At 32.6% G+C, this 26,907-nt stretch overlaps 2 protein-coding genes across 4 annotated transcripts; one reads left to right on the plus strand and one right to left on the minus strand.

Moving 5' to 3' along the window:
• The first annotated feature begins 3,468 nt into the window (after positions 1-3,468).
• LOC134237716 (SPARC-like) lies at positions 3,469-10,852 on the plus strand. Of its 2 annotated transcripts, XM_062719861.1 has the most exons (10): positions 3,469-3,605; positions 6,939-7,011; positions 7,658-7,717; positions 7,863-7,935; positions 8,030-8,145; positions 8,408-8,546; positions 8,794-8,876; positions 8,989-9,110; positions 9,453-9,601; positions 10,418-10,852. In XM_062719861.1, exons 2-10 carry the CDS (start codon positions 6,943-6,945, stop codon positions 10,471-10,473), a joined length of 867 nt encoding a protein of 288 aa, XP_062575845.1. In that variant the 5' UTR covers positions 3,469-3,605; positions 6,939-6,942; the 3' UTR covers positions 10,474-10,852. The 2 variants fall into 2 exon arrangements, with proteins under 2 accessions (XP_062575845.1, XP_062575846.1); XM_062719862.1 differs by lacking the exon at positions 7,658-7,717.
• A 4,777-nt stretch (positions 10,853-15,629) lies between these two features.
• Positions 15,630-25,884, minus strand: LOC134237738 (uncharacterized). Of its 2 annotated transcripts, none has more exons than XM_062719888.1 (13): positions 25,716-25,884; positions 23,155-23,211; positions 22,866-22,996; positions 22,574-22,684; positions 22,285-22,386; positions 21,597-21,759; positions 21,303-21,405; positions 20,861-20,995; positions 19,398-19,538; positions 18,972-19,106; positions 18,457-18,642; positions 17,677-17,917; positions 15,630-15,823 (listed from the first exon to the last, which is right to left on the minus strand). In XM_062719888.1, exons 9-13 carry the CDS (start codon positions 19,466-19,468, stop codon positions 15,695-15,697), a joined length of 762 nt encoding a protein of 253 aa, XP_062575872.1. In that variant the 5' UTR covers positions 19,469-19,538; positions 20,861-20,995; positions 21,303-21,405; positions 21,597-21,759; positions 22,285-22,386; positions 22,574-22,684; positions 22,866-22,996; positions 23,155-23,211; positions 25,716-25,884; the 3' UTR covers positions 15,630-15,694. The 2 variants fall into 2 exon arrangements, with proteins under 2 accessions (XP_062575872.1, XP_062575873.1); XM_062719889.1 differs by having other exon boundaries at positions 22,853-22,996.
• Between the last annotated feature and the right edge of the window lie 1,023 nt (positions 25,885-26,907).

Genomic DNA, 26,907 nt, shown 5'->3' on the forward strand with positions numbered 1-26,907 from the left:
ATTAATGTATTTTCACTATAATCAATAGAGCCCCGATCTTACACCAGAATCCCCTGATCCAGGGGCCATGCAATTCACGAAAGAGACACCCTTTCTCATCATAACTACGTACATAGTGTATCTGCTTAATACCCAGGAGCAGAGGAGAAAGTTTTAAAAGAAATATTTGCATTTTTACTATATAATCATTAGATCCCTCCCTAACAACAGAACCCCCGACCCAGGGGCCATGAAATTCACATTTTTGAAAGTGGCACCTTTCGTATCATAACTATGAAAAAAATTCATTGGTTTAATACTCAGGAAAAGAGAAGACGATTTTTAAAGGATTAAGGCATTTTCACTACATAATTATTAGAGTCCCGCCCTAACTCAAGAACCTTTTACCCAGGGGCCGTGAAATTCACAATTTTGGAAAAGGCACCTTTCCTCATCATAACTTTGTATACTTAATTCATTGGCTTTACACCCAGGAGCAGAATACAAGATTTCTAAAGAAATAATACATTTTCACTATACATGTATATTCAGCAGAGCGTCGCCCTAGCACCAGAGCCCCTGACCCTGGATGAGACCATGAAGTTCAAAATTTCTGTATAGGGCTCAATGCTTATAACAATCATTCAAACAGTCTGGTTGCTTTATGTCCAGGAGAAAATATTTTTTAGAATGCATTTATTTGAGTGGTTTTGGCTCCACCCCTCAGTCCTGGAATGCGTTCATATAAATATGAGTAATCATGAATTTGAAAGGGAAATTTTAATTTAAATAGATTTTTCATCAATATCTATGTAAGTATATTTGAATTCACCACTGTAATGTGACTACTAGTATTAATGCTTATTTCTTACAATTTAATCATGGGTATATAAGATTTCAAAAATACCGTGGAATCATAAGATTTCTATGGTGGCTCAATTTTGGTAGAGGATACTTCTCATCCTCAAATTTTTCCTACTTCACTCATTTAATATAGCATAATATAAATGATACACCCTTATCATGCTAAAGTATGAACACCAGTAGTAATTAACTTTTTCTTGCATAAGGTATACTTTTGAAATACACTGTACTTAGAATAATGATATCACTTAGAATTAAATAAAAAAGGTATAAATAGTTTTAAGGGGAGACAGGGCACATGTCACATGACTAAAAAGATATATTACGTCATAATCGGTGATGATATACATGTTAAACGTTGTTAAAATCAACAGTTCTTGTGGAATTTTATTCTAAATTCTAAAATTGTTGTTTAATCATTTAACACGTTTCATTTTAGAAATTATTATTCATAAAATTTTTAAAGATCTTGCCATCATTTAGATATTGTGAAGTTGCCCAATCCACACATTTGTTTCTCTTTACCCTGCGTTTGACGTCAGTGACGTCATAGACGTAGTGTTTGAATTTTCAGTGCAGCGAGATCAAGTACACACACCCGTCATGATCAGTTTAATTTCATAATAAACAGGTCACAGTCAATGTATCGTGATAAATTTCTGAAGCAGATTTTTTTTAAATTAATATTTTTCGTGTTTAGTAGCAGAGATTCTCTCTATTTAGATAATTTTGAATGTTTATGTTTTCGTGTGACGTCACAATTGATTTCCCGCACTCGGAAAATACAAACGTGAAGCGTTTTTATCATGCTTACGTCTAATTCAACGATGTCCTGTGCGAAATTTAGGTAAGCTTCACCCTGTGATATTTATGCAGTAAATAATTACGATGAAGGACTGACATTCAATCGTAAATTTAGAAATATTTATTGACAGAATTTTTTCCCAATGAGGTTTTTGTCGTTGAAGCTGCCTTGAAAATGCAGAAATTATCCCACCCAATTACTACATAAAATTAAAACAATTGCTTTTAGATAATTTAAATACTATGAATGTTCTGAAATATTTGAGTATATAGTGTTATCTATAATATTTATAGTTTGTGCGTAAAAATTCGCATGATGGACTCCGTTATGGGCCCGTAAACTTGAAGTATCTAAACTCCATACAAACTCTACACAGGGCGGTATTTGTGGGGCGATATCTTTTAAATAAGTCAAGAAATCCCATGACAGGACCGTTTTAAAATGTTAAGTATATATTAAATTAGTAATATAAAAAATACGAAAAAAATTCATTGACAGGAATTTTTTAAGCTAAAGGTCCTGTTCCTCCTTAAGAAATTGTGTTTGTATGATAACATATGTTACTATAGAAAATCCTGAAGAAAACTTGTATTTGTTGGAAGATCATTTTTCGTCAAGTCTCACAGTGAGAAACCTAGTCGGGTCAAATGGACAGTGTACATACAATTATGCCATTTTGGTTTTAATGAGAAATTCAAGAGGGTCAACACCTATGACTTTTCAGTATGGCACGCACATATTTCGTGTCAAGTTAACCATCACGTGGGTTCTTGACCCGAGAATGACTTTTTCAAAGCAATCTTTTTAAGTAACGCTTCAAAAATATCGGTTTTGAACAGGTTCAGCTTATGCTCCATTGAACTTCGAAAATCAAATATCTTTTTTAAAGAAAGTCATATTCGTTTACTTTTCACTCAGCATCGAGTAAAAAAAGATACCCTTAGACCACAAAGCTCATCTGAGTCACTAATACCCTGCTTTTCTTCATCATCAGATTTTTCTCACACATTCCTACTTAAAACTTTGATAAAACACTTTTGCCTACTTCAATCCCCGATGTCTTGATTCGAACAAACTCCATTACTACCCGAGGATTTTCCTTACAAATCAAATTTTGTTCTTGAGAAGAAAAGATGTTTTAATACCTATTTTTCCTATTATGTAACTATTTCCTACTATTGATCAACTTTTGTAGTCCCAACCTATCCCCGAGTGCCAAGTCTTTAAATCTTAAATCCACACTACATGTTCCTTAGGTTGCTTCATGGCTTTCTTGTGATAAAAAGACACTTAAGTCACTCAGGTGAGCTGAAAATGACAGATTTTAATCATTAATAGTAGACTCTGTATCACCTTGACCCACTGTTCACTGGAAATTATTTTCTTTATCCTGATGAGAACCACAGAGACATAAATCATGCATGTGTACCAATTCCTGCTTTCACGTCCAAAATGTTTATTTCAAGAATTGCTTCCTGCCAACAGAGTGTAATGAGTAACAGTCGACTGAAACAGACGGTGACTAAGTAACCGTCCGTTCATATCAGCCGGGAGGGAAAACAAGTAGAGATAGCTTCCGGATGGGGAAACTGGAAACAGACCTAACTTAGTTCTTTCTAAGTGTGTTTCGTCTATACAAAATAAAGTTTGCATATATTAAGGACAATGTTATTCAAAAGAAAAGCTATGGCTTGTCTTTAATACATAAGCAGTTATGAGCACTCAAAACTGCATTCTTTTAAAACATTATTATCAAGTAGATATTGTTTTACAATAATAACATCCATTGTTAAAACCACCGAGTTGCTCTTAAATTAGGCGTTTGACGCCTGCTTTATTGGAGTGAATACGGTAACTCCGGCGATTCGTCATGCTTATGAGACCCACATGCGAAATACATTCAGTTGTTTGCCAGCATCTTCTGGAGATACATCAAAACTTCCTCCTCCGCTCAGAGGTAAGTCTTCAAACTTTAATTTCATTCACGTTTTTGTGGATGCGTTTGTACATTAAATAATGATTCGTTATCCAACAGGGTTTTCTTTATATTTTGCATATTTTATACCAAATTCCCTTCGTCCGAGAGGGGGAGGCGGGGGTCAACCTTACATTATTCGTAATCTCGTTTGAATATAAAATTGAAATATAAAATAAATTTTATTTATTGTTGCGGGGGCTCAAAAAAAAATCTCAATCATTTATGCTCTGAATGATTAAGAGACATTTTTCCAGAGATATTTGTTTTTTAAAAGGTTTATAAAACTGGCAACTCTTGATTTTAAAAAATGTATTTCAAAACAGCAACCAGCTGGTTGTTATTCTGCTACTGTATTTATTCATTACTTTTTGTTTTTATCGTGAGTTTTTCAAGGATGAAAATAATATCTTTGTTGTGCTTGATAGACTGCTAATGAATCATTTCATCCCACAACTTCACTCGAGTTACGCCATTCTTGGCAAAGTGTTTCCAAATGATTTCTGGTGCAATGTGCATCGTATTGCAGTGAAGTAAATGTTTGAAAAAAAGTATTCAAAGTGTTATTTCCAAATTTCCAATTTTATTTATTAGTACAATGTATTTATATTAAAATTAAAAATATCACATCAACATGAACATTGTAAATACCATATTAACATCAGCCTGGCAAAAGCTAAAAAAAAAAACAAAAAAAAAACAAAGTTCTAGTTGTGTTTTAATTTTTCCCTTCCGTTTTTTTCTTCAAAATATTACATGATCCATGGAACTGCTATTAAGTTTGTCTTGGAAGTCCCTTTTCTAAGTTAAACTTTTCCACGGTTTCATTTTGACCAGTATTCTGTCATTTTGGCTCGCCCTCTATTCACGACATATGGAATCTTATAGTACCAATTATCATTTAGTTATTCTGGAGAAGTGATTAAAATACTGGTGTAAAGTCGAATAATGACCGCCGTGGAATTAAGAACGAGGGTCGATTCTTTCATTTTAAAAAGTAGCCATAAAATATATATTTATTTTGTATCTTTAGTTTTCCACATGTTTTTAACATTAATTTTACATAGTAAGAAAATAGAAGAATAATTTTTTCCTCATGAAGTTTCTAGTTGGGCAAAATCTTTTCATTTTATTTGAAAAATAAAATGCTGCTTTTTCTGACCATCTGATTTGAAAACTTAAAACCCCTCTTCTCTCTCTCCCGATTTTTTTTTTTTTTGTTGTTGAAAAAATGATGTTATATTTAATATTTATTATTCATAATTGATGCGCATTTAGAATTCAGACCATCTTCTACTTTGAAAACAAAGAAAACACAGGAATGTAACCTTTTATCTTTCAAGTATTTAATTTAAATAATTAAGTAATTCTTTCCGATTGCCTGAAAAGTTAAGCAATAAATCATTTTTCTGTTTTGGAAGAATGTAAACAAAATTTTGTAGCAATGTCTTCTTGATTGGAAACATCTACGGCATCTGGGCGACAAAAGATGTTCCAGCGGCAAGATTTCGCGGAAAATGTCTGACTAATTCTGTTAAGACTTTCGAAACAATTACTAAATGTGTAATTGTGTTATCTTTTCATTTGCCGAGAACATACCTACTCGACGCATTAGCTTCATTGCATGTTCCCAGATACAATCATTTTCATTTCCTTAAATTACTACACATTATTTGTATAAGCTGTCTTTTTGATAAATATAATGGGAAAGAACGACACAAAATTCATTAAATCTATTTATTTGCGTTCTTGGAATAAAAATGCAAAAATTTGTAAATGGTAATTTGTCACACTAGTATATTTTGTATCGAAGATCAGTATCGAAATATCATGTTAAGTGTCCTCTACAAAATTAGAATTTTTCAATTAAAATTTGTAAATGACAATTTATTGTCATAAAGAAATTTTAATTGAAAAATAAAATTTTTTTGTAGAGGATTAAAGTTTGGAAACATTATCATTTTTACATTTCTTTCTATTATTAAAATAGTAGTTTCATTCATTTGTGTATGTAGACTCGATATATCAAAGTTAACTTGATATAAAAAAGTCTACAGAGTCAGTTACATCTGTTTCATATTAAAATGTTTTACTGACTATAGACGACATAGGCAAACCAATAACTAAATTCTTTAACAAATGAGAAGATTTCAATTTCTCCACCGTCAACTTTCCTTTTTCCAAAGTCAACTTTCCTTACATATATGTTTTGATATTCTGTTGTCACCTTCATATGTTTCCGAACTTATTAGCTACTCAAAAGCATACTATGAATATGATCAAACCAAAGAAAGCTACTCACACATTAGTTATAATTTACAGAGATTTCAACAATCGATCTCGTTTAAAGTCGACATTTCTTAAATTCTATAAATATTACGTCTGTTTAATTAACACTTAGGGCTCACAGCAGGTGTGACTGGACAGCAAGGGATACTTACTCCTCCAAGGCACCTGATCCCACCTCTGATATTTCCTTGGGTCCGTGTTTATGCTCTGTTCAAAGATGTGCATTGTTTGTAGTTTTTATGAGATAGATCACTCTTCGTTATCGTCACCTTTTTAAAAAATTATATTTCATTTGTCGTAATCACATTTTGCACCATCTTACGTCAACTTACACCGGCTCTTAAAATCGGGAATCAAAAAAGACTTAATTGGTTTCCCGAGCTCAGCTATAAGGGGGAAAGAGTGTACATCTGATTACAGGGAATCTAAGTTGTATACTTTTTAGAGTGATATGCTTTATATGTAATTATCTATTTTAACATACAAGTCTCTGTTCCCTTTAAGTCAAAATTATTCTTATTTTTATAAAACTGCAAAAATGTGAAACTTCATGGTTCCATAAAGAAAGGAAAATTCATTCAAATACAGAATCTGTGCATTCCCCTAACCAATAACAAATGGAAGCAAAATAAAAATATATAGTATTTACGTTTTATTTCAGTGGTCGTTGTAGTTAATGCACTTCGTAATGCATAGACTGGTGCAACTGATATTGAATGTATATTTGGTAACTATTTTTGCGAGGCATGCAGAAAGAGGCATGCAGAAATAATTACCAAAGTCTATCTTATTGTGAACGTCTTTTCATATAAACTCTGAGAATCAAAATGCTTTGAATTGTGCACAAAGTTGAGAGTTATATCTTGGGGCTGGGGGTGAACATTTGAGAGGGTTCAAATATGGAGGATAAAGAAAACCATGTAACTAACATAGTATATCTTAAACCCTAATGACAATACATAGCAAAGAATATTTATCTCTTAAAATACTTATTCATCTAACAGTGTATTTCTCTTTTTATTTCAGAGCCATGAAGCTCTTACTTTTGATTTCCATTCTTTTGGCATTGTTCGTCTGCTTCCAGGCAGCGGAAGCTAGGGTAAGGCGGGAAATGTTAAGGACATTATCTGATGTGTTAGGTTATAAATTGTGAAAAGTATGTACATATATGATTTTAAAAATGCAGTTATTTCTGTTGCAATTTATAAAACATACTGCAAAATACAAACAGCAAATCCGGCAAAATTCTGTTTACCAAGACAACAAAACTATACACTAGATATTATAGGGAGGGTAATAGGGAAATATGATAAATAGATAGAATTTAGTGACAGAAACATGGTAAGCACCGAGCGGTGTCAGCTCCAATCTCTTCCTGAATCACACACACACATACATACTTCTTAAAGACTCATCGCCTCGAAACGCACTGCCTAGACCCTCTTGGGTTGATGATAAATCAAAATTATCAAAGAGCTACCGTTTCTGGATTTGCATAGTAAAAAAATATCACATATCTTTTTCTGTGCTTCGAAAAACTGGTCAAAAGGTCAAAAACAGTAACTGGCTTTCAAGAAAACCTTTAACATTAATACTTGAATAATCCCTTCCTATCCCTACCTTAGATAGTTTATTATTATCAAATTACTGAAATTATTGTTTTTATGAAAAAAGATAATGAAAAATAGAGAATGATTTTAATTAAAAATTGTGATGGAGCAAATGTGTGATCCTTTTTTCCAAAGGATAATCGGGATCGGAGAGATAGAAGAGAAATTGGTGATTACCCCGACGTAGAAGAGGAGGTAAACTGGCCGACTAATCAACTAAGCCATGTCTTCAATCTATTTATTTCAATTATTTATCCAATTTTCAATCGAGAGGGCAAAAAATGCCAATATAACTGAAAAAGGATTACATTTGACTTTGAAATAAAACGTTTTCCTACAGGGAGATGAGGATGACGAGGAAGAAGCAGACGATGAAACAGATGATCAGGGAAATGACGACCACACACGAAATAGTAATACTAATTTTTAATTTATAACAAAGTTAAGGAAATGTTTTGATGGGTATGAGACGGTTTACTGATAATGTAACGTCCTGTTTCATTACAGATCCATGCGAAAAGAAGACGTGTAAACGAGGTGAGGAGTGCTATCTAGACAAAGCCAATAAAGCCAGATGTCGCTGTTTTCAACAATGTACCCCTGAGCCTGACCCTAGGTACATGGTAAGTTAAGACAAATACACTCTTAGAAATTGCAAATAGAGTAAAATAACACTAGAAACACAATATGATGAGACGATATAAAGGAACATTGGATATGGACGCAAAGAGTAGCGTTTAAGTTATCACAGAGAAAAGGTGTGTATAAATGGTTGATCATCCCACGAAAATAAAACTTTCCATTAACAGAAAAAAGCAATTAGTCATATTTGTTCAAAGCCCTAATGTTGTGTTACAATGATGTAAAGAAAACTTAAATGAACAGGTGTGCAGCAACAAGAACCTGACCTTTGACAGTGAGTGTCACATGGACAGGGAGGTGTGCTGGTGCAGACGTAAACAGCCTCAGTGTGGAAACCCCCAGTTCAAGAATCTCCGACTGGACTACTACGGAGAGTGCAAAAGTAAGGCACTAGATTCTATAGTTAACTCGGATATTAAAGTCAACTGTCAGTAGATGACACCCTTATAACTTGTGAAGGAAAGGAGGAAAAAGAATATTATGCTTTCCTAACAAATGACCTTTCTTTCTAGAAAATAATCAAACTGCTTGCAACATATCACTGTTATTTCCCGATTGTAGGTGACCATTTAGTATAAAAAACCTAAATTGTACGAAATAGCCTTCTTGTGACAATTTTTTTCTCGCAGAAATAACACCGTGCGAGGATTTCGAAATGGAACAATTCCCGATACGTATGTCAAACTGGCTTTTCAAAGTGATGGAGGAATTGGTAATTGTATTTTTTCTGTAATAATGTCTCTAATATAATAGTTCAGGTAGAGAGAAAAACATTCATGTCACGTCACTTATTTCGCTTCTTTGTTTTCACAATACATTTGTAGGGTAGAAGAAATGAACTCGACGAGGATTACGTACAAATGTTGAAAGCTGCGGAGAAAGACGCGGATCATGTGGACGCAGTCATTTGGAAGTTCTGTGACCTTGACGTCCATCCACAAGATCGGTAAATGTCCCTTTCTAATCTAAAACTTAAATTAAACGAATATAATACGTAAAACACAGTTGTGGATTACTAAAACTACCTTGAAAATTAAATAACTCAATTTAAACAAACAAACAAACAAAAAAAATAATAATAATAAATCCTGCTTTCTTAAATGAATGGTAGAATGATTAAATTCGTTGTATCTTATGTTAGATTGCAATTCTTAACCTTATATTGAAATATTTAAGATTGTCTTCATACTTGTCTGCCTTAAACAATTGAAAATATGAATGGTAACGACTTTTACATTTGCGTGTTTCTGTAAGGTACATTCACAACATTGTGATGAATTTACTCTAGATTTGTAACGCGCCGTGAGATGTTGTTCGTCATCGCCACTGTCAAACCCATGGAACACTGTTTGGCGCCATTCCTGGATCTCTGCGACTCCAACAAAGACAGGAAAATCAGTCTATACGAGTGGGGAGCTTGTCTAGGAATTAAACAAGGTATATACGCTTAACCTTTTAAAAATTTCATGCATTCATTTTTGGGGGTTTAGTGCACTATCCTAACGAGAAGGATATAATAATTTTATGCCTATATGCTTCCGGTTGCAACAATTCATGGGACAAAACAGCATTATCTGGGGCTTTGTGTTGTGTTTGAAAGAGAAGTAAATTCAAAGGAATAAAATCGCTCCAAAAAATGTAAGAGCATTGAAAGCTGAAAGATTTGGGGACCTCGCAGGCTTGTTTTTTTTTTCTTTTTAAAATAAATGATGGTTAGACTGAGGCCAGATTTCAACAGTCAAATCTTTACATTGGCTATTTTGTTTATAACGTACTTACAGAACTGACTCTTTCTTTTTTTCATATTGATACACACATGTGTAAAACAAATTAGACTCTAATTTGCTCCAAAACTTGGCTAATTTAGACGCTCCAATCTCATGCTAACATGTTTTATCAATTGAATCCCACCGAAGGTCAAGTACCACCAGAAGAAACTGCTGACTTTTCAATGCCAAGGAAATAATAGTTTTCCATTTATTTTCTAGGATCGTAAATAATATTCCTAAATCAACAGTTTTACCATCGTATTCTTTAAAAAAAAATGTGCAACAAACTGACAGCTAGATTTAATATAGTCGGGTATTCATTATTGTCAGCGGAAATATTTCAAATATATACATTGACTATATAGAACAATAATAGTTGCGCACTTTGAATATCGTGAAAAAAATGGTTCTTGTAATATATAACAATTTTATATTTTTTTAATATACTGAACCTCTTCTAATTTCTGTTTGTATTTCATTTTAGGTGAGATACAGGACAAATGTAAAGCTGTTCACAAGAAAAACAGGAGAAGGCGATAAGCGGAGCTATCTTTTTAGAATGGGATTTAATTGCAATTTGAAATATTTAAAGAAGTATTGCTTAATTGGATTAGCTAAGTTTATGGTGCAGCAGTGTCAACGACCAAAAAGAAGCATTGTTGACATACTAGTATATTGAAGACTATATTCGTGCACTTGGGTTGTTTAGGGTTATTTCTCTTGTAAATACAGTGTATATTTTAAAATATGCCAAACTTTAATTCAAGTTTTTTGATAGGGTATTGCTTTCAGGTGTTTCAGCAAAAATATTTTCTTATTGCAAAGAAAGCGTAATGTCTTTTTTATCTTGAACATTATACATGTATGTAGTGTATAGCTACCAAGTATTTAATATCAATAAAACTCATAACTATTTGAACTTTGTTGTATATATGTTATTTTAATATGTATTGATCTCTGTGTTGTTAAATAACAACCAAAGAGATGTTAATAAACTGGTAAACTGGTTAAAATTTACTATAAACTTATGGAGATGGGGCACAGTAATGAACAGAAGGATTTAAAACTCTTGTGTGATTCAGTACAATCGTGTACAGTTTTGTCTGTTTGTTAGTTGTTTACCTCCCTCTCGAGAATGTTTCACTCATATGGGGACACCACCACTTGCAGCAGAGAGCTGCAAATTTTGACCTATGCTCGGCACTCACGGACATTGAGCAGTAAGTGACCTTTTCGTGCCAGCATCTAACTGCGACACGAAACCTCGGTTACGGTCTCATCCGAAGGACCGGTTTCTACGTCCCACGGTGGAATTCGAACCCGCAACGTTAAAACGAACTCCTCGTCATTATAACCAACTTAAAAAGATCCCCGTTAAAAGAAGTTTTTTCCGTATTATTCGTATAACCCACAAAAGGTACTTAAAATTCATGTCCCAAGAACTTCCATATATTAAATTTTCACTCTAAGAAAATAGTAAAAATATATATGGTCTGTAACTTTGCCATTCATATAGGCAAATGCATTCTTTAGACTACTTAGTCATAATTGTGATTATATGGGGGGGATACCACTTACAGCAATGCAGAAAAACTACCATTTAGGCACTGAAGAACTGTTTAAAAATATTCATCGCTGTGGAGTTTAGTTAAGAGTCAACAGAAACAATAACCTTTGTGGAGTCAAGTTAGAATTAGCCCAATAAATATTAATCGCTGCGGAGTCAAGTTAATAAAAGTCGTAAGAAACATTAACTGTTGTGGTCTGGAGAATCCCCTGCAGAGTGGTCACATAATGGTCATATCAGGAAATAACGAAAAAATCCGTCGTCAAATCAGTGTATAATGGACTAACAATTAGTATGAAAAACGTCAGTCACCATTTGACTCAATGATAAATTGCATTTGCTGACAATGTCATTGTATCGACCATGGAACGTACGAAAATATGACTTTAAACGAGACTGCTGAAATTCTTGTTTCACCAACTTGTTTGTCAATAATTTACCTCGTTTTAGAAATTGTTCATACGTAGAGCATGCTCTTGCGTATCGAATGAACTGAGATATATAAACGCCGTATGCTGGTGATGAAGGTATATTGCTGCATAAGTAAGGGAAGTTGACGATAGAAAAGTTAAAGTCATCACGTTTATCATAGAGCTTGGTTGTCAGATTATCATTAATGTATTTTTCAAGTAAAACATCCAATTATGAAACAGATGTGTCAGACTCTGTTGTATCTTTTTATCTCAAGCTCACCAGGATATATCACATCGACATAAGAATGGATATTACCATTATAAATTGACAATACGTCGTCGATATATCTAAATGTCGAGTTGAAGGCCTCAGCAAGTGTTTTCTTTTCATGTATAAGATTTTGGACAAATTCTGCTTCATATAAATACAAAAATAGGTCTGCTAATAACGGGGTGCAATTGGTAGCCATGGAAATTCCAATAAATTGTTGGAAGACCTGGTCTCCAAAAACCACATAGATATTGTCAATCAGAAACTCAAGCATCTTGTTGATGTCAACTTAAGAATACACGTGTACAATCAGAATTTTTTTTAACAAAAAAATTTTGCAAATGACCAATGACAAGGTAAGTGAATTTACGAGTTCCATTTTTATTGAAAAGCAGCTGTCAATGATATAAAAAAAGAGCCTGGTATGGCACGCCAATTTCACAAAAATGAGCTAATCATAGTTTTACAATTGATAAACTAGGTTAATCGGTTGTAAACTATAGTTTACGGACTGTAAACTATAGTTAACAACGTTAATCTATATTTTACGTCTGTAAACCATAGTTAACGCGATAATCTATGTTTCACAACCGTAAACTATACGTAACAACGAAAACAATCATTTGCGATTGCAAAACAGATTATCTGATAAATACAGTTTCATGATTTATAAACTATAGTTTACAAACCGTTAACTATAGTTAACGATCTGATAAATATAGTTTCACGATTTGTGAAACTATGATTAACAACTCTTAACTATAGTTTACGATTGTAAACTATAGTTTACAAACGTGAATCTATGTTTATCAACATAATCTATTGTTAACACTTATTACAGACAGATAAACTTAGATTAGCATTCGTAAACTATAGTTAACAACCATTAAATATAGTTTTACAGATGAAAACTATACTTAACGAATCGTTAACTATAGTTTAAGGTTTGTAAACTATAGTTTACAGTCAATAAACCTAGTTTATCAATTGTGAAACTAGGTTTATCTCATTTTTGTGAATTTGGCGTGCCATAGCCTTGACTTTAATTTATCGTGGGGAATGGTAGTGTATAAAGCTGAAAAGTTGTAGGCTTTAAAGCTTTTAATTTTGGTAAAATCTCCAAATTATCTTAAGGTTCCTTGGAATTTTTAACTATCCACATCTGATTTACACCACTTCTTGAATATATTGTTGCACAGTACTTTTAAAGTTTCTCCTTCACTACTGTCAAGAAAAATTTTACAGCCGCTTTAAAGTTCTAGTTACAATTTTCAATTTATAAATGAGGGGAGGGACTGAAAATACTCATTGAAAAGATGGGATGCGCTCCGATTTGGCGACTGACGCAACGCACAAGGCAACCTGGTGAGGTGGAAGAGGAGGTGGTCCAGGAATCTAACCACAGTGACAACAGCGTTCAAGTGCAAGTCAACGAGGGGAAGGGGGGGGGGGGCAGCCAAGGAGAAGTGTTAACACCAGAAGAGCAGACACGCCAGCCCAGGTTTTAGTCGGCTGAAACAAAAAGTGAGCAGCAATAAGAAAGAATGGGAGAGGTTTAATTATGATGTAGATATAATCCTAAACGCACCACTGGCAGGAGGAATAGACAAGAAGATCAAAGGCGTGGCAATGATAATGTATAACATAGAACTGAACAGATTTGGAAAGGAGGAAACACAGCAACCAAGAGGATTAGCAAATAAGAACAGAAGACAAAGAGAGATGACCAATCTGAGAACTGCAACAGCTGACAAGACGGTTAGAACATCAGAGGAGGGTGAAGGAGCTGCTTAGGCTGAATTAAGGACGAACATTAGAGAGCAGCTAATGGAAGAGAAGGGCAGACAAAATCAGGAGAAGGATGGAGAGAGCAAGAGCACGACTGTTTACTGCACAGAATTTATGCATACAAGGTTCACTGTAATAATTATGTATTTGTATAAAATATTCAGTATAATATAATAAATATTGCATGTAGTTGAGTTGAACATTGAAAATGTTCACCCCCAAAAACCCAATGGTTTTCTTCGGGTTAAAATTTTCAATGTTGCACACAAATACATGCAATATTTATATATTTGCATGTATTTCTGTTGGACCTCAGAAATACACGTAAAAGTGATTATCTTTGCAAACTTCAGTAACAAGAGTCAATAGAAGTATTGACCCCTGTATGGATGATGATTCTTTAAAAATACACTAGTAATACACAAACATTTATATAGTAACCAGAATAGTTAACTTTTGAGTGCTTTAGTTACAATAGTTTAAAAAATATTCTCCACTGAAGAGTTGAATATTATTATCTATTGAGGAATTCAGCTACAATGGTTATAACATACAAAAACCATAACTGAGTTTACTGTTAATGCACATTAGACATGAGAAGTATTAACTTCCATGGATTTCAGTTTGTCATCAAAAGAATATCTGTTGTTGAATATAATCGTTTTGTAAGGTAGTTTACATTGGGTGAAGCCTTGCATGTATTTGCCAAATTTGAACTTTAGAGGGATTCAGCCAATTGGCTGCCATTTTTTTTAAAAAAGTAAGTACTTTTCAACAAATTAGTAAGAAGTTTTCTATAAATCATGCCAAAAAATTGTTAGTAACTAGAAATAAACCATAATTTACATGCATGCAAACAATGTATCTATATTCATTTAATTATAGAAGATTTTTTACCTAATTTATCAGTCAGTAATACTTTATTTCATTTTAATGATAAAAAAATATTGCCTCTACAACCTTGACTTTACCTGTACATGTACTATGATATTACATTCATCTTGCATTTAATATAATCAAAAGGAATTATGAAAATGGAAGATATAATTCATCGAGAAAATACAAAAACTGTGGGGTACAACTTCTATGAATTTCTCTCTCTCTCTCTCTCTCTGTTCCCAAGTACCTCTGGTACTTTCTACCTTTATATTCTATTCTTTAGCAGAAATCTGCTCTCTTCAACTCTATTTGAGGTTTTTTCCTTCCTTACTCAATTCAAAATTAAAATAACTATAATCCCACCTGTTTACCCTCTTTCATTCAAGGAAGTCAAATGTATCAATTATATTAATTTTCTTTACAAGTATGTTACAGCAAACAAATACAGAAAAAATCTGCTCAAACTTATAACTCCAAGTAATCCTGAATTAGACTTACCCCAAAAATCTTCCAAGGACCTACTAAATAGTCAAATTCTTCATGTATGTACAAACAAATTTTTTTTTTACTAAAATTTGTCTTTCCTGTGAACCATTACTATTCTTTTATATTCAAGAGGAAGTGTGCATAAAGATAAATTTTAACATTTGTCCCAAATTAATGCTACAGTATTCTCTTATGCTTTACATAAAGTTCATAAAGTTAGAAAACTTTAAAACTCTTCAGTAACACATTTAAAAAACCTTAATATTTCAAAAAAAAAAAAATAAAATTATCAGTCATAAATTAAATTTTATTAATAATAAATATCATTTGGCACAAAATAATCACCTTATCATGTCATTAGCTTTTAAGCAAAAGAACAGGGGTCAAAGAACTTTTCTTTGTAGTCATTATCTTAAGTATATTATTAGAATCACTGATCACTTCATCTTTCTTCACTGGTCTCTTTGAGCCATCAGCTTGTATTGTCTGAAAAAAGAATATATTTTGAAAATCAATTGATACTGGTATCAAGGAATAGTTATTGGGGAAACATGGATGATAAGTTTTATTGTAATAAATTAGTTTTCACAACTATAAGTCATTTATTTTTAATCCAGATATATTTTTTTCAAGATTGTGCACATTTCCCCAAATCTCTGGTCATTAAAACAACACTCAGTTTGAGACAGGGAAAATCAATGTGTAAAAAAAAAAAAATATCATCTACTTTGCATTATATAGTCTATAAACTACATGCAATTTGGTTTTATGGATGCCTGCTTATGGACAGACTTAATTGTCTGACGTCACGGCGTCAGACAGTACTAGATTTAACCAGGGCTTATTTATGCAGTCGTTCCATGAATTTGTTTAGATAGTTCGATGGTGGAAATTTCGATACATGCATAATCTCCAAAGACGCTTTTAGTTCGCCCCAGGAGGAAATGAGCTTTTAATCTTTTATTTACATTATTGGGTGACTTTGTCTTTAGTATAATCTGTGCTTTCACCTTCGAACTTGTCCGCTTCAGTTCTCTTAAAAAATGCCCTATTATATAGAGCTCACTGTTATTTTTGTGTTGTTGATCAAAGAATAAGTCATTTTACATGTTATGTTTAATTATTTGATTGCTTATTTTCAGTAAAATTTTACTTTGACATTTATTTACCTATAAACATCAGGCACGTAGTCACATATTTTCTCTTAGTTGCCCTGCTCCCATATTGTAAAAACTGTTAATACAGTGCCTGAGAAAAATGCAGTGAAAACAAAAAAAATGTCTTATTCAAGTTTAATTCTTTGCGTAAATAGATTTGCATGTTGCCTGAAGTGTTAATAATTTACTCCTGTCCAACGATTATATTTCGGACGATTACATTGTAAATAAGTTTGCATTTTCTTGTTTCCTTTCCTTTAGATACTTCAGAATTTCATCCATCAATTATGTAACGGTGTTAAGTAGATATTCACTGTACATCAGATGGTTTGAGAAGCAATGAAAGCTCTCAAGAACAGCAAGGGAATGGTCAACATGTGTAACGCTCTGCCAAGATTGTTATCGCTGTTTATACGCGCCCATTAAGTGATCAAAGATCTTCCCATTGATTTCACTTACATCCTTCATTTTATTTTGTTTGTTGAATAAAAAATCAGTTAGGTAATTTAACATAAAAAACATTATTAGAAAAATGCAGTCCCCGATATCTTGAAACATCTTAAGCTAAAAGTCAAAATCTTTATTTTATAATAAATTGAGGTGGAAGAAATAAGACGTCAAGCAGACCAAAATTAAAATATTTTTAATATTGTTTCACATAGGTGTTGTTATGTGCAAATTAAAAGAAATAAATTCCATAATTAATAAAATTTTATCGGCGATCAAAAATTTGACTAATCCTGAAGCCATTGGCTTAAATTTAATGTTCTTTGTAAACAATATTGTTTACGCATGGTCTTTGAAATACTGAAGATCACCAATTTTTCGCGACACCTTACTTTCGCGAGATGGTCATTGTCTCTTGATTAGCGAAACAAAATTTTCACGAATCGTGGTTACTGCTCTACATAATCTAAAGGAATACTATTATATGCGAGAATTTAATTTTCGCGAGCACACTGTCTCGCGTAATTACGCGAAATTAAAGTTCTCTCGAATAAAAAGTGATTTACAGTATATATTATCGAACGAAAGAAATTATAATAACATATATATTATTTCTTTCCTCTTTATGAATTTAAGCAAACCACGTCAGACAAGCTTTTTAGGAAAGCTAATACTTGTCTGAAATCTATTTTCGAACTGAACAAAAGACTTGACAGTAAAAAAAAAATTACTGACCTCTGCTCTCACAAAGTCCCCCGACAGAAGACTAACAGGGTAATGACAGAGAACATTGTGGAATTCCTCCACTGTGGTGCCAGGTTTTAACATGATACAGTCTCGCAGAATCTGACCCTTCTCAGTGTGAGATTTACCAATGGACTGAAAGGTGTCAAGGCAACGAACAGGAAAGGCATAAACTGGTTCTCTTAAGGTGATTGCCTGACATAGTGCATTTTGGACATTAGTACTTCTATATCTAAAAATAACACAAATTAAGAATAATTGTACCTTTATATGACCTCTTAGATTCTCAATTATTATTATACCCCCACTTGAAAAGTGGGAGGGTGTATAATGGTCGGGATGTCTGTCTGTCTGTACGTCCCTCCCTCCATCTGTTATAACTGGTACTTGTCTTTTATAATTATGTGCAACTTCTCCCATTGATTAAAATTCAATACTTTTACAGATTCTTTATTGCATAATGGCATTGTACACCTCCTATTACTTTTTGATCGGACAATTATTTTGGGTCTTCCAGAGCAAAATATGGACTTTGCCATTATAATCATATGGGAGGCAGGGGTATCATTTAGTGAGCTCACAGTACCTCAGATTATACTTTTATTTCATAAGGATGAGCAATCTGTTCAGAAAGAAGGTAACTGTGAAATTTGTTAAATTGAGAACCAAAAATCCCAAGATAAATCAACTGACAAAGTTTGAAGATATTTGACCTCTTACTACGCTAAATACCTAGATATTGCCTTGAAATTCCAAAAGTAGGTTCCTTACCTTTTGAAAATATCATTTTCAACTCTTTCGAGTTCTGTTAAGATTGCAGATGGACAGTCTAAAGGTGATATCTGATCACTGCCTCGATCATATTTAATGTGACCCTCTTTTACCAATTTTTGTAGAAAACACTCTCTTTCTGCACTTACAGGAATAGTGTACTCTTCTCCAAAGTCTGCAGAAAGTCTACAATGTAAAAGTTGCTGTCTGTAGCTTACAAACATGTTTCTTGCATGAATCTATGCAATTACTGATATTCATTTTTATCCAATTGGTCATACAGTGAACAATGTATAATGAAACTATCTCATATACCTTATATATCAGAAGCGAAACAGGCAAGTGCATCTTGTACAAAATTACATTAAAACATAACTTTGAACAAAGGGAAAAGAATTATCCAACTTCGGACATCAATATCCACTGTATATGTTGGTTAGGGAACAAGCAGCAAAATAAAGACAAATTTGTGAAATATACTTAGAAAGTAACGTCAATCATAAAATGACAGTAACCTGCTGATGATATCTGTTGCTGATTCTTTGTCAGCTTTATTTAGCACCAGCAGTGTAGGGAACCTTATGTTGAGGAAGCTGTCCACTATCTGATGTAGCACCTTGTCTTCCCAAGTCTTTATCTTGGATAACTCACTGCAAAAGAAAATATAATAAAGATCTTATTGATCCAAGAGTTCAATGTTTCCAAGACATCTTTAAGAATCTATTAGATTTTTAATTTACATGTATATGAGTGGAAGAGATTACTCAATTATCAATAAAGAAAGAAATTCTCATAATTCACATGAAACATATTACCAAAAGGCACAATTGCAACTTGTATAATATCACATTCAAATTAAACTTTGAACAGAAGAACATTTATAAAATCAGTACATGTTTTTCATGCAGACATCAAATACAAGGGTGATGGCTAATACATACCTTTCATTAATACCTGCATTATGCAGAGCTGCATAAATAGTAGCTTTATTTGCATGATACCCTGTAAACATATCAATCAACTTCTGAGGTCTTTTAACAATGTTATCCCACTTGCTCCATACATTCTGATAAATCCACTGACTGCAACAAAGAGGAAAATACTAGGAACAACTAAAGGAAATAACTTCAAACTGGATTGTGTGCATGGAGTCATAGTGAATGTCTGGTCATACTCTGATGAATAAAGTATGAACATGACAAAGTATGTACCGTAACTTTTAGTAAACTTTGATTGAGATAATGGCATGGCAAACCATTTTTGCTATCAGCCAAATTACAATGTACAATGGTTATAAAAATCTGAAAATTCTGAAACTCTGATCTCATGAAAATTACTGTAGACCAACTTTTATTCACCTGAGAGAAATATTCATGAGTCTTGCAATGTACTTTAACTCTTGAATATTTATCTCCACGAACCAAATACAGCTTACTCCACCTATATTGAACTCGCTTATTTTGAAATTCCGCTTATTTTGAAATAAAAATAAATCCCCAGTTTTTGACTCTCATACTCTTTGCATCAAAATAACGGTTATATTGAAATCGGCTATATTGAAATCTCGCTTATATTGAAGCCACTGATCGGTCCCCACAGGTGATAATGAGTTGTTTTCATAACGGTTATAGTACTCCTTGGCGGCTGTCGTTACAGTTGGTGACAGAGATTATGCCTGACTGACCAGTTGATATACAAAGGTGTGAATAATTAAGTTTTCACCTAAAGTGTTTTTATACTGCATGCTTTTACGAAATAAAATTATTCATTGCCAAAGTCTTTGTTTCCATGTATATAATATGGAAGTATTTAGGCTAAAGGCAATATAGTAACCCCACAGATCTATATAGAAAAAACTTAACTTTCAGATTAAATACGTACTGTTAATGGCTGATGATAAGCCTAAATTCGAAATAGGTAAGAGATTACATGTTACCCGAGTACACTTACGATGAAATACATGCAGCGTTCAGCAGTACTCAACAGTTTGAGATCAGCGATTTTTAATGAGGTTGAAGATTGTCTTATTGATACAACAGAAAGAAACAATTTTATTTCAACTTTCAAGGACTAATATTCCATGTAATCTGTACACTGTTATAGGTAAACGATGACAAAATTAATTTGTTCGGGTTTGTTCTTTATTTTAAGATCGGGATTGAACTTTTCATGAAAAAAATGGCGGCTTCAAAATTTCGCTTATATTGAATTACGGATATATTGAAATAATTTGCATGGTCCCCTGAATTTCAATATATCCGGAGTAGGCTGTATTTTGCTTTGTATTTGTAGTGAATGTTTCCTCAGTTGCGAAAAATAATTGTCGTGGATTGATTTCAAACTGATGAATCATGAATAAAAGATGACACAAATAATAGTTGGTTTACAGTAGTCCTACACTCACTGTATTTCTGCTTTTAGCCAGTGTACATCATTAGCTGGATCATAGTCTGTTGTTTCCTCTCCTTTCTCGTTAGTCGTACCCGAGGCATCAATTATGTGGATTAATACATCAGCATCTAGTAGATCATTCAGAAATCTAAAAGAAAAAGAAACATGAAAAAAGTTACTAAAAAAAGCAATTAGCGGTATAACTATATTATTTCTTCTCATTGTACTATAATTCGGAGAAAATACTGTATTAAAGTCAAATTGTTAATCTCCAGGCATATATTTTGTAAAGTAGACAGTACAATCCTACTTTATAGAGGCCAAAAATAAATAAATAGGCTTTGGGAACTGATTCTCATAATCTTCTTTTTTGCATTGGCAATTAATAAGTGTCAATATCGGATTTTCTGTAAACTGATGTTAGTGATGTATCTTCTAGTCACAATTTGACACACCTGTTACCCCTTCCTTTGCCCTCCCAAGCACCTGGTACCAAACCAGCAACATCTTTCAACAGGATTGGTAAATATCTGTTCCCTCTAAAATCATGTCCATGCACTATAAAAAAAATCAATGGTTTAGAGTCTATATCCTCCATAATTCTAAATTGCTGTTACAGAAGTGCATTATATTTTCAATCCAAATTAACTAAATTAGAATTGAAATAAAAAAATATTTATCAAGGTACTGTACTTTTATAAATTCAAAGTTCTTTGTTGATATTGAAGCAAAATGATACATTTTCTTACCTGCATTACATTTGCTTGTCTGCTTGCTACAAGGACAAGGTATTGAGAAGAAAGCTTTTCCTATATTGGGTTCTATGGTGGTGAATGGATGAGCACCTGTTTTGGCCAAATCAAGTGTTGTGGCTGCATTGAAAAATGTGGACTTTCCAGCAGATGGCTTACCCTGAGCAAATAATAATGACACCAATTACTAAATGAAAGAATCAAAAAATATTTGCACAATTGGGGGGGGGGGGGGCTTATCAAAGTTTGGCATCTTTTATCAAATGGAAGTTTTTGCAAACAAAACATTATGGATAAGAAATTCAAATTGTATTTGGGTTAAGAAAATATACCGTATAGTGGGTTTTCTTGACGGGTGTAAAAATTTTTTGGCTGCTCAAAGGTATGCCAATAATTTTGGCAAAATTTATTTTAGTGGACATCTTTGCAGATGAACAATAAGAAGAGTGCTGAATATTTTAGCAATTAAAATTTCAGTGGGCTACCATCAAAACATAAAAATAAGCCAAAATTAGCACCCCACTAAAATAACCCACTGTACAGTAATATAATATTGTTACATGAAAAAGGAAGATATGAACAGTAACCAAGGTTGAAAGTCCATTTGAATAATATGAATTTGGAGCAGAGCAAACAAAGACTTCTAAAAACATCAGAGGTAGGATAAAATGCCATCTGTACATACCACAAGTCCTATCACATATTGCCATCTTCCTCCACTCAACTTTGGTTCTTCAAGTTTAACTGGTTTTATTTCTGTGTTATTGACTTCTTGTTTATCTTAATCCTATCAGTAAAAAAACATCTAAATTATCATTACGTTCACCTGTACTGAAAGGTAGTACAAATGGTCAATAGTTCTTCTAGATATTCTTTTCTTTGGGTCTCCATCTCTTTATTCATGAAAGTCCTTTTTAGCATCTTTCATTCGAAGTGTAAAGCTGTGCAATTTTATTCAAAAAGGTGAACCTTACTTGTTGGTTAGTGAGTTGATCTGGTGATGCTGAGGGTGAATTTTCATTTATCCATTGCTGTGCAGCATCCACCAAAGAGAATATCATTCCCATGCCGATTAATTCTTCACACTGTTTTTCATAAAAAATCCATTCAATGCATTTTAACTAAAATGGGGTCACATTTCTTAACTGCGAGTATCATATATTAATATCATTTCAAATTTTAGACTTTTTTGGTAAAATGGTTACACGAAAACATTCTTAATGAGTATTCATGTTTATCATATCTATACTCACGTTGTATACTAACTTTTTCATTTAGGAAACTCAGAAGTTGTTTACGACTCTCAGTAGACAGGACTTGGTTTCTCACTGGAATCTCGATCACAGGTGCTACATCTGGGTATTGTATTGGAAGAGTGAACTTCAGGCTTATTGCACCTTTCATACAAAAGTTATTTACACTGAGTACACTTTAATATTATATCTTCACTAAAGTAAAATAATGTAACTTAATGAAATCCAAATATTTCTGTTTTTCTCTTCCATTGTATTTTACTGTTGTTAAAATTAAAAAAAATCTTTTGCATAAGACCTACCAGGTAGTTGAAGATCTGGAAATTTAACCATAAAACATGGCGGGTCATTGGAAATATCTATAATACAATAAATATATACTTAATATTCAAAAATCAAACAAGGCATACATAAAATAGACCAACTATTGTTAAAGTGATTTTGTTCTACATACCTGGTTCAATGATAGTGTATATATATACTGAAAGGAAAAAGAAACGCAGGGTAAACTTTTGAGATGAATTAAATTTATTATTCTTTTAATTATTTTCAGTATTCTTAACTAACTTTTAGAATCTTCTTTCAAAAAGATATAAGAAAATCCCATTTGATTTTGTCTAATAATTTATGAGTTATTGAATGGCTCATCAAATGTTAATCCTTTTTAATCCTGATGCCCCAAAAGTCAAAATCGAAAACTCTCATCTTCAATGTGTCTCCCGCGCATCTGTCAGAGCCTTAATTCTCCTTTGCATGGAATTCATCAAAGTGTTAATCTTTCAAATGCTGGCTATATTGGGCATGGGTAACCATGCCAAAAAATTAGTCGAATGACGAGCGCATGCGCCAGTGAGAGGAACACAACGGTTAGTTGACCGGCTCAAAAAACTTAATTGCAGAATTGTTTTTTTTTTCATTGGAATGTAATGATCGTGATAGTCTACTGTATAAATGGCGATTTTTGTGGTTGTAAGGTGGCAAAAGTCTTTTAAGAGATTGGGTTTTGTAGGACTAGGATGTATACCCAATATTTGAAATATTTTGGTGCTTAACTAATATTTCACTGACTCTGTACAATAGCATCAAAGAGTTTTTCTAAAAGTTTATGGGTTACAATAATTCTTTTCATTTTCATGCTTTTCGGTTGATTGAAAACTTCCATTACAGGCCCTCTCTGTACAATGGGTAAAACAAGTTTTACCTTGGCTTGGGAGAAATTTAACTTAGATTTATCTGCTTAAGTTTTGAAACCGTTGTTTCCTTTTTCATTAATTAGCATATAACAGCAATTTACATGAATAAAACAAGATCCATTTTCCATGGACAATACCATCAATAAAAACATTAAAAAGTTCGTAAACTGTACACCACACTCAGAATTGCAACTTAATTTTCTATATTGTATTCTCTTGAAAATATATTGAAAAAGGATGTCATAAGTGTCAAATGCCTTTCTAAGATCATTGTGCTTAGACCTTTTTATTTTGGTGCAATTAAGATTTGTTTACAAACTCAGGTCGTATTAAATGATTTTGCATGTGTTTTGGGCAAGCAAAAAGAGAAAAAAACTTTTTAAAAAATCCGTTTTCCCTACATGACGTACCTGACCTCCTAGTTGGTTTTACCCAATATGTTGGACGAGTGGGGAAAATTCTGAGAATAACATCTAATTTAACATAAGTAGCAAAGTATACCTCTTCTCCGTGACCTACCTGTAAATTTCTCATAAATTGACTTGAGAGCCTCTAACTCCTCTCGTTGGTCTTCGTTGGCCATGTTTATAATTTGCCTTCCTTTAGTCTTATTGCGTGTAAAGTAAGTACTTACATGGTCGAATATTATGTTATTATTATTCAATAATTCATTTCATATGTAATTTCACTTGATATTCCTTTTAGTATATATGTTTCATGGTTTATTTTATATGGTTAACTCTCACCATATTGCATTTTTGTGCACTTTTTTCCCAATAAAATTTTTTTCATGTTAATTCAATACCAGCTAGTAAATTCCAGTAAACTGAAATGTTTCTTATTAATGTTACAAGGAATGATCTGCTGTTTTATCAGAGACACAAATATATGTTATATCTCTGGTTTTATCGAGCTTAACGTATTAAATGATTTTGAAAGGCGCAATTTTCATGATCATTTCAGAAAAAATAATCATATTACCTGGAATATATCTTTGGCAACAATGACATAATTAATAAAGAGAAGAAAATAAATAAAAACTTATTAAAAAATCCTATAGATGGTTTTTTTATTGAGCTAATTTAAGCAAGAATTATTCCCCATGGCCGCCATGTTGTAGGGCAACTCTACCAGATTCCTTCATTATTCAACCAAGTTCAATTTGTTATATTGAATTCTAAGCATTTGTGATGTAAAGCTTTAAAAAAAACACAGATAATTATTTTTAAAAATTCTGGAAAAAAATAACTGGAAAAAGTTTTTTTAAAGCCTCATTATTAATTCATAAATTTGAGATTGATAAAGGAGGATATTTCCACCCACATAATTTCTGGCATGCATGTTTAATATATTGGTTGCTCAAAGAGGAAAATTTACTGCTTTGCCCTACAAGATGGCTTTTCGGCTAAAGCAGAATAACTCCTAGGCAAACTTTGTCAAAGGAAAACCATAACACTATTTGAAAGAGGGGGGGGGGGGGGGATATTCATATGTTTTGTATATTGATGACATAAATATTGATACCTGACCTCCTAAATTTGGTGAATTGTACATGTACATTTATGTTGAGACGCAAAAAGGGGAAAAATTGATTTAGACCCTCTAATAAACATCTAATTTATCATGAAAAAGTAGCATTGAGTAATATAACCTCTTTTTCTATGACCTACCTGCGAATTCATTCTCATAAATTGACTTGAGAGCCTCTAACTCCTCTCGTTGGTCTTCATTGGCCATGTTAATAATATGCCTCCCTGTATTCTTATTCTGTGTAAAGTAAGTACTTGTATATGGTGTATACTATTAACTAAGGAGCAATTGAAATATAAAACATGTATTATTATTTCAAAATATATGTTATTTTATGGCACAACATTGCTTTTAAACACATGAGTTTGTAATCAAAACCTGTTTACGATTAATAATTCCACAAATTAAGAAACATTTTCAAAGAACGTTATGCAGAGCGAAATATGAAATGAGTGATAAGGCACTTCTATAAATCCGAGGTTTGAATGGAGCGTAGCGGAGTCAGCCGAGGAGCTAATTACAACTTCTAAAATGCAGATTCATCCAACCAGATATGATTAAATGGGATTTTTTTAAAAACCCAAATGAATTTATTGATGTATATAGGAGTTACAGGTAAAAATTTGAAGGGAGGGATGCACTTTGGTTAGAGATTTTCATTTGGTGTCAAACAAGTAAACAAATTAATTCAAAGTAAAAGTGCAAGACATTCATGATTTTTTGCAATCGAACTGCAGCGCAATATATGATGTTTAGGAGAATTTAAAATTTTGACATACTTTCACCTTTCAAATTGTAGCTAATTACAACTTCTAAAAATTGATATGTTAAATGGGATTTTAAAAAAAAAATCAACTGAATTTATTAATATTGTGAAATACATACCCCTCAAGAAATATATTTTAAAAAGGAAAACAATTAAACAGCACTAATGATGTCAATTAAAATTTTTTTTTTTTTCGAAAAAAACGCATACATATCATATATTTTAATTAAACCACAGGTCAACTTTTTTTTTTTTTTACAATAAAACATTTCTGATGAGTAAATAAACTATAAAACAAGAATAAAAATTATCAGTGAGATATTGATATAGGCCTATTATAATTATCAAAACAAACCGTTTTTATTATTATGTGACATTATATTAAAATACGTCATTAAAAAAAAAAAAAAATAGGCGAGAGACCCCCCCCCCCCTAATTGTAGTAAACCCTTTAAAGGGCGATGGGATTGTGAAGACACCCCCCCCCCATTCTTTCCTACAGATTTGCTTAAAACTTTATTGTTAATAATCAATTCACTGTAGATAACTAATATTCTTTCCAAGGA

This window comes from Saccostrea cucullata, unplaced genomic scaffold (assembly GCF_032062105.1).
Source record: "Saccostrea cucullata isolate Sc308-1 unplaced genomic scaffold, CSIRO_AGI_Scuc_v1 ctg11, whole genome shotgun sequence".
Lineage (NCBI taxonomy): Eukaryota > Metazoa > Mollusca > Bivalvia > Ostreida > Ostreidae > Saccostrea > Saccostrea cuccullata.

What these genes read in the sequence shown, in the direction of transcription:
- LOC134237716 (XM_062719861.1), top strand. Translation starts at nt 6,943, where the DNA reads ATGAAGCTCTTACTTTTGATTTCCATTCTTTTGGCATTGTTCGTCTGC. An exon ending in TCAAAGTGATGGAGGAATTG is followed by an intron (nt 8,877 to 8,988) that starts GTAATTGTATTT and finishes ATACATTTGTAG; the next exon opens with GGTAGAAGAAATGAACTCGA. An exon ending in GACGTCCATCCACAAGATCG is followed by an intron (nt 9,111 to 9,452) that starts GTAAATGTCCCT and finishes AATTTACTCTAG; the next exon opens with ATTTGTAACGCGCCGTGAGA.
- LOC134237738 (XM_062719888.1), bottom strand. Translation starts at nt 19,468, where the DNA reads ATGTTTACAGGGTATCATGCAAATAAAGCTACTATTTATGCAGCTCTG. An exon ending in AATGCAGGTATTAATGAAAG is followed by an intron (nt 19,107 to 19,397) that starts GTATGTATTAGC and finishes TTTCTTTTGCAG; the next exon opens with TGAGTTATCCAAGATAAAGA. An exon ending in GGGACTTTGTGAGAGCAGAG is followed by an intron (nt 15,824 to 17,676) that starts GTCAGTAATTTT and finishes TTCTTTTTTCAG; the next exon opens with ACAATACAAGCTGATGGCTC.